Source organism: Psammomys obesus, unplaced genomic scaffold (genome assembly GCF_907164565.1).
Source record: "Psammomys obesus unplaced genomic scaffold, mPsaObe1.curated_primary_1811, whole genome shotgun sequence".
In the NCBI taxonomy this organism is placed as follows: domain Eukaryota; kingdom Metazoa; phylum Chordata; class Mammalia; order Rodentia; family Muridae; genus Psammomys; species Psammomys obesus.
In genome coordinates, this window is record NW_026596120.1 from 15,087,190 (window position 1) to 15,094,545 (window position 7,356).

Here is a 7,356-nt window from a genome sequence, read left to right on the forward strand (position 1 = left end):
AGAAGAAGAAGAAGAAGAAGAAGAAGAAGAAGAAGAAGAAGAAGAAGCGTTCACAAGAAAACCCAAATCACAAATAATTCTATGTCCCAGCTCAGTGTGTGCAACATAAAGATAGTTAGGCAAATAAAGCAATACAAGCAATAAAAGCCAAGGCTATGCCATTTCTTGGTAATTTGCTGAAGTATCTCAACCTCCTCACCATTTGGGGTATTTTTATTGCAGTAGGACCGTGTAAGATGGGTGGCAAACATCCGGGCTTCATCCACCCAGTAATGCCAAGAGAGCTCCCTACTTAGGTTGCCAGAACTGTCTCTGCAAGTTACCAAATACCCTTAGAGAGTAAAACCCCGAGTGGAAAACGTATGCAGAGCTCCAGAGAAATTCCTACAAGTTCATTTACAAAATGAAATGTCAATTAGATGGCTGCTGCCTAGGAACACATTTGATTGAACTATCAACATGACACCTAATCACACATTTCAGCAGGGGCTCGTGGGAAGAGGCTAATTGATACTCACTAGGGAGAAATCCTCTAACTAGCTCTGCCAGTCTTCAGATATTAATTTATACTACAGTGGGGTTTTGCTTTGTTCTGGAGAGAAAACATCACCCAGGTCAACAATCTCCACTTAGAAATGTGTGTCTTCCCTCTAGACTAACAGTGTCCCTTTGTGAGCTGCTGTCTTCAGGTCGAGTCCCCCCTCCCCCCGTCATCTCCTACCTTCTTCAGCACAGATCTCTTGAACCACTTGGTTCCTTATGTCCCTCAAGGCATCGAATTCATGCACATAGTACACTTGCTTTTCCTCTCCCGCTATCTCTCGCAGCTGGGTTCGGTTGGCTTCCTTGACTCCGATTGCATGCACTCGAATGTTCTCCTCTCTCAGCCTGTGTGCGGGCTCCAGGACACTGTCCTGGGACCTGCCATCTGTCAGAACGACGAGATGACGCGGCACTCTGTTTCCTCGCTGCTGCTTTGCTCTTTGCAGCAGCTTCAGTGTGAAGTTCAGGGCGGCGCCTGTGTGGGTGTTCCCGCCCATCTGCCTGATGTTCTCGATGGCCTTCCTCAAGGCAGGCTTGTCGGTGTACTTATTGATCCCGAACTCCAAGTCCCAGGTGTCTGCGTACTGCACGGCCCCGACCCGCACCTTGTGGGGGGCGATGTTGAACATGCCCACCACCTCTGACAGGAAGGTCTTCATTTCTTGAAAGTCTGTGGGCTGGGTGTTCCCCGACCCATCAATGAGCAGATAGATATCGGCTTCCTCTGTGTCCACACAGGCTAAAATGGAAGCAGAAAGTTGAATGAGGCATTTGGGGCAAATGCGAAAGAGACCTGAGCACAGATGGGAAGGATAAGTATTAAAAGCCCCTACAGACGAAAGATGGGAATAACTTCCAGGCATCAGAGACTTGCTTTCCTAGCTTAGGGTTGGGGTGAAATGAGTTGTCCCTGATAGGATGAGACTATAATCCCAATTCTCTGCCATGAATAAGGATAAATAGAAGCATAGGAAAACCGGAAACTCTTCTTTACAAGTTGCTTTTCTCCTTTAGTAAATAATATTCAGAGGGAAAGCAATATGATGTGAAAAGGAGGGTACGTAGCAGGATTCTGTGAGCCCTCTTTCCTACAATCTAGGAAAAATTATTTACTTCTTGTCCGCTCCTAGTCCTGACCTCCAGGAGTGATGATGTCAGTGACAGTGAACGAGAGACACGGTGACACTTACAGTAAATAAGCCACAACTAATTGTTGCCTAATACATACAAACGTTTGCCTATGCACAAATACAAAAATGTTTATGGGCACATACGTATAAAACAAACACTGTGTACGTGCAAATACACAGTCACTTCTCTCTCTAAGCTTGAAGGCAATAGAGTGCTACTTAAGTTCCTCTGTCTTCTATACAAATCATGTTTACTGTTTATTCTCTAACTTGGCCTTAGGGGTTAAAAGAAGAGGAAAGTAAATAAGAATGAAGTACAGGAAAGGTCAAGGGAAATGGTTAGGCAAGAATGAAAGTCAGCGAAAGCAGAGGACTAGGAAATGGCGAGCCCAGGGTGTGCTGAACCAACCAACCAAAGTAATGCCAAGGAGGGGATCCCTTTTCCCAGGCTCGCACTTCTGTAGGTTTTAGTGTCTCCCAAGCTGGACTTCCTAGCACCCAGCTAAACTTAAAATCAGGAACTCATTCTGTCCACCCACTTCAGTGCCCGGGAGTCCCCTTCTGCATAACACTCAAAAGACAAAACTAAGGGCGGCTCTAGAACGACCGGCCTTCTCTCAGTAAGGCTTTACCGGCTTTGAGGGTCTCGGTCCGTTCTGAGAAGACAGAAACCATGTGTGTGATTTGGTTCCGCAGCTTCTTCAGGAACGTCTGGTTGTGAGTAGCCAGCTCAGAGAAGTTGCTCAGTTTGGAGGCGAACTGCTTTGCAGGGTGGGATGCGATCTTCCTCAGCTGGTCTGGGCTGGCCCCCTCTATGCCCATGGTAAAGATGGTCACTCCCTCGCGCCGGAGGTTGACAGCTGCCCTGGTCACGTTGTCTTCGGAAGCTCTGTGGGTCACCAGCACGGCAATCTGAGGCACCCCCTGGTTCTTCCGACTGCCCTTCTGGGCACTGAAGACTTCCTTCCTAGTCTTTCTGAGAGCCGCGCCAGTGTAGGCCTGCCCTAGACGGGGAGACAGGTCCTGTATGCGCTGTAAGACCTCCGTCTTGTTGATGCCCGTGCTCAGTGAGCTGATGACCTTTGTCTCGTTGCTGTAGGCCACCAGACCAACCCTCATGCAGTTTTCCTTTATGTCGAGGGCAGACACACTTTCTCCCAGGAATGCTTTAAGATGGTCAAGGTTCTCCTGGCTGCCATTGATGGCCATATCCAACAGGAACACCACGTCAGCCACAGAAGGGCCTTGGCAAGCTGGATGGGAGAAAGAATGAGTAAGCACGGTTATAGTAGGAGTGGCAGGATCTGCGGAGCATCGTAAGATGTGTAGAACGCACACTAGAGCTCAGTTATATAAAGGAGGCATGATGCTAGATAGAAGTGACACACAGGTTCCAAGACTGGATCTCGGCTAAAATCCCAGCTTCGATTCCTTCCTCTATATAATGAGATATACTGTTTACCTCGTAGAGTTGGTGTAGATATTAAATGAGATAGTATACTTAAAATGGAGCCCGGTATATACAGTTCATTCAATGAATAGCAGCAATTAAATGTGAAAACCATTTAGGTATCGCTTCCATTATAGTCTGCAACTCAAGCCTAAATATTGCAAGGGAATGATAACACGTGCATTTACATTTTCAATTATTTGTGAGAGACCTGAGTAGTGAAGATCCATATTTTCATAAGTTGCCACAAGAAAAGCCTTCTGTATTATCAATAGGTCATTAACAAATGGAGCAGGCTGTGGCAAACACAGCAGAGGCGGCCATGTGGGGTGATTGCTACCTGATGGGAAATCAGGGAACCTGACCCAGCTCTGGCTACACGTGGCACTGGGGCAGAAAATATCACTTTACTTTTTTGCTCCAGGATAGGATTTGGATGAGCAGAGGTTGGCTTCACCTTGCCGTTCTGTGGTTACATTATGTGGCTCCAGAATTTGAAGGTTTCTCTGGGAGCAAATGTATTTTCACTGACCCAGTAACAAAACCACAGGGAGGTGGCTGAGAGAGAGCTGGGTGGCAAAAGGAGGGTGCTGGAGAATTTTAAAAGGTCTGGAGCTAAATAAGCCACAAAAAAGCCCTGTGGGATTCATTGTTTGTTTGTTTGCTTTTAATGGCCACAATCTCTGGATCAGTGAACATGCAGAAATACTTAACACCTGAAAATGCCAACCATTAGTGGAAAGTGGTATTCACAGGTTTTTAGTTCTCTTCCCACCTTGATTTTTTTTTTTTAATTATTTTAACATTGGTCCACTGCACACAGCCTCAGCCCACTGTCCTGGTAAGTTTTGTTGCCAGTTCGACACACTTAGAAGAACTGCCTCCATCATCAATATGGATGCCTGTGGGCATGTCTATGAAGCCTTTTGTTGATTGTAGGGCCCAAGCCCACTGTGGGCAGTACCATCCCTAGGCAAATGGGAGAATGTAAAAAAGGTAGATAAGTAAGCCAGAGGGAGCAATCTAGCAAGCAGGGCCCTTCCATGGTCTCTGCTTCAGTTCTAGATTAAACTTCCTCTTTGGCACCCTTCCATGATGGACTATAAACCTATAAGATAAAACAAACCCCTTTCCTCCCAAGTTGCTTTTGGGCAGTGTATTATCACCGCAATATAAAGAAAATTAGGACACCTACCTTCTACAATAATGTCATCAGCCATTCCTTCCCTGTACTTAGTTACGTCCTTGATGATCTCAGTCATGTTTGGGGCAAACACACTGAGGTCTCTGGCAGTCCTGAGGTTGAAATGGAACTGGGATGTGGCCATGGCCTTCAGGTTTTCCTCAGAAGCCTTCTGCACCCCCACAGAGATGATTTTCACCCCATCCTTTCTGAGGGCCTTCGAAGCCTCTTCCACATCATCCTCAGACTCGGCTGAAGCCAGCACCACCAGGATTGGGGGGAACTGTCTCTTGTCTCTTCCGTTTGTGGGAGCAGAGAAATAGGTCCTGTGAGCCTCCTGCAGGGCATTCCCTATCTTCAGGGACCCACCGATGAACCCAAAGTTCTTCTTCAGGTGGTTCAGCATGGGGTTCCTACTCTTGAAGGTGCCAAGCTGGAACTCAGTGTGGAGAGAATCGCTGTACTGGGCCAGCGCCACCCGGTACTTGTTGGCCTCTATGGGGAGGCTGTTAATCATCTTGTTGATGAAATTTTTCACAAGAGGAAAGGACTTACTCCCTAGGTGATCTGAGCTGTCCACCAGAAACACCACATCTGCATACTCAGGGCCTATAAAATCAGAAACAGCACAGCAAAAAGTTATGGAAAAATGTTGCCACGTTCAGAAAGGTTTTTTTTATTTCACACACACACACACATCAAAATATTGCAGATTTTCATTTGAATCAGACTCATTCAAATGTGTTTGAATGATGAAACCCTAACGTCTTTCACTGTGATTCTCATTTAAGTGATGCCTTAGATTATCTGATTAATTTATAAACATTATTTTTGTATTATAAAGTGTTGAGTTCTTGAAATCTAAGACAGCACAAATACACAGGACTGTCTTACTCTGTGGGAAGGTTATTTATAATATAATCAGCAAGACATGTGAATGAGCATCATGACTGCTAAATTTATTTTCTTGCACACAAAATATGATGACAGCAAAGAATTCAAGGTGAAAAATAGGATTACAATCTTGGCTTTTATTAAAACATATTTAATGTTGAAATACAAAAACCTTTCTGAACCTTTCACAAGTAATTTGCCAGCTGCCTGGCACTTTGGTATTATATATACACATGGACTCTTATTATACAATCAAATATATAAAAATAATATATATTATTATGTATAGTCATAGATATGTAAACGAATGATCTAGTATCATGTATCCCAGGCTGGCTTTGAACTCTTGATCTCCTGCCATCACCTCCCAAGTGCTAGAAATATAGGCATGTGTCCATCACCGTGCTAGTCTCTGGAATTCGGCTTTTATTTTATAGAAGGTCATCGAGTCCAAACCAGTTTCACTTACTGATGTCTTTTTGCCTGGTCTCTGAACTTTTGCTACTTTATCATAAAGGAGACAGAGGAATTGTATGTGCTTGTGTGTGTGTTATCTGAGAAAATGCAGTGCAGTTGGGTTAAGAAATAAGAAACCTGCCTATCATCAGCTCATTCTGTGAGCATATCATGTCATTCATTCAGAATGACATACAGAAGCCCCAGTCTCCTCTACTTTAAAATAAGTAGGTCCAATTAGCAAATACCCAGGCTATGCCCTCACTTGAAGCTTTCATCACGAATGGTCACTAGCTAGATCCCGATCAAATCGCAGCTCCTGTTTTCTTCTGCTGTTGCTAAAAGACTAGCCCAGCCCTCTGTCATTCAGTCTCTGTGAGCATCAGACCAAAGCTCGGAGGATAAATCGGTCCTTTCTCGCCCTTCAGGTGACTGCATCCCCAGCAATCTGCGATTCTTCCTTGATCGCACAGCCAGCAACGTTCAGGGGAAGAATGAGCAGCAGGCCAGTCAGGACCTTCTCCAAAGGAAGGCTGATTGGTCCAGAGAACCCTGCTCAGGATGGCTTGATGTATGGCCATCAGCAACCTTATATCTGCTGTAGGAAAGATGTGGCTGATTAGCAGTGAGGCAGTTTCAGATTCTTTATCATGTCTAGGCCATGAAATTATGGGTGGGAGGGTAGGGGTGCAGAGTGATTCTTCTCCAAAAGCTTAAGGCTCAGAGAGACATCAAATATTTTGGGGGCAAAATCTAGCTTATCTCCACAAAACTTGTTTCAAATTCAGAATCCTAGAGGCTATAAAAGCCAGTGTAGGCGGTCCTGGACATGAGCTGGTCATCACTCACACCAGCTACTTAAGCAGGGCCAGAGGCGGTGGCAGAGGATGTTTTAAACTTCATTTCAGTGGACATGAGTTACTGACCGCAATTACTGATAGTGACAGCTAGGAGCTCTCTCTCTCTCCAGGGTCAACAGCAGTCAAACTAGCTGCGGCGGCAGCAAAATCTACACATTTAGCCAAAGCAACATTTCTAGTCAATTAAAAAGAGAGACAGACTAAAATTTTCTAGTACTTAACAGAATTCCCACGGAGACCTGGAATAGGTTGAATTGAGGACAGAATGATAGCTTTCGTATGTTTTATCAGTAGCCCAGGATTTCCAAAGAGTACAGGGTAATAAAAACAAAAACAAACAAACAAACAAACAACAATAACAACAAAACACTTTGTCCCCACATTCTTACCACAATTGAAATCAGGAATCATGAGGCAAATATCCTAATTTTAACAGCTTACTCTCACTTACTAGTTATTGAGTATAATAAAAATTGTGAAAAGAAACTACTTCCATTTCTTCTTACCAGAATCTTGGTTCATGGAAACATGGAAACAAATCATTGTCAGGAACAAAATCAGCAGCATTTTGAGGTTATAGGCTGGAAAACCCCCAACTTGAGAGCTGAAAAAGGAAAAAGGCGAACATGGAAAATCATTTGGACGTTGTTTGTGAATCAGGACTCACACGGACGACAGCAGACAAAGTTATGTAGTAAACTCAGTGTGATGTAGGACAAAGGACTACTGAGGCTCACTGGCCTTTCAATCCGTGAGGTGCCTTGGAAGAACAGGAAGCTCCCTTAGAGGTATGCTTTTCTGGCTCTCAGACCTTGAGAGAACATGAGATGCTGAGCAGCC

General features: G+C 44.6%; 1 protein-coding gene across 1 annotated transcript in view; it reads right to left on the reverse strand.

Annotated features, from left to right (window-relative positions):
- Positions 1–7,083, reverse strand: part of Col6a6 (collagen type VI alpha 6 chain) — a 50,455-nt gene extending 43,372 nt beyond the window's left edge. The window contains exons 1-4 of the mRNA XM_055629510.1: positions 7,023–7,083; positions 4,319–4,915; positions 2,306–2,926; positions 722–1,282 (exon numbers count right to left, since the gene is read on the reverse strand). Coding sequence (XP_055485485.1) covers positions 722–1,282; positions 2,306–2,926; positions 4,319–4,915; positions 7,023–7,083 — 1,840 coding nt within the window. The remainder of the gene's footprint in view (positions 1–721; positions 1,283–2,305; positions 2,927–4,318; positions 4,916–7,022) is intronic.
- Between the last annotated feature and the right edge of the window lie 273 nt (positions 7,084–7,356).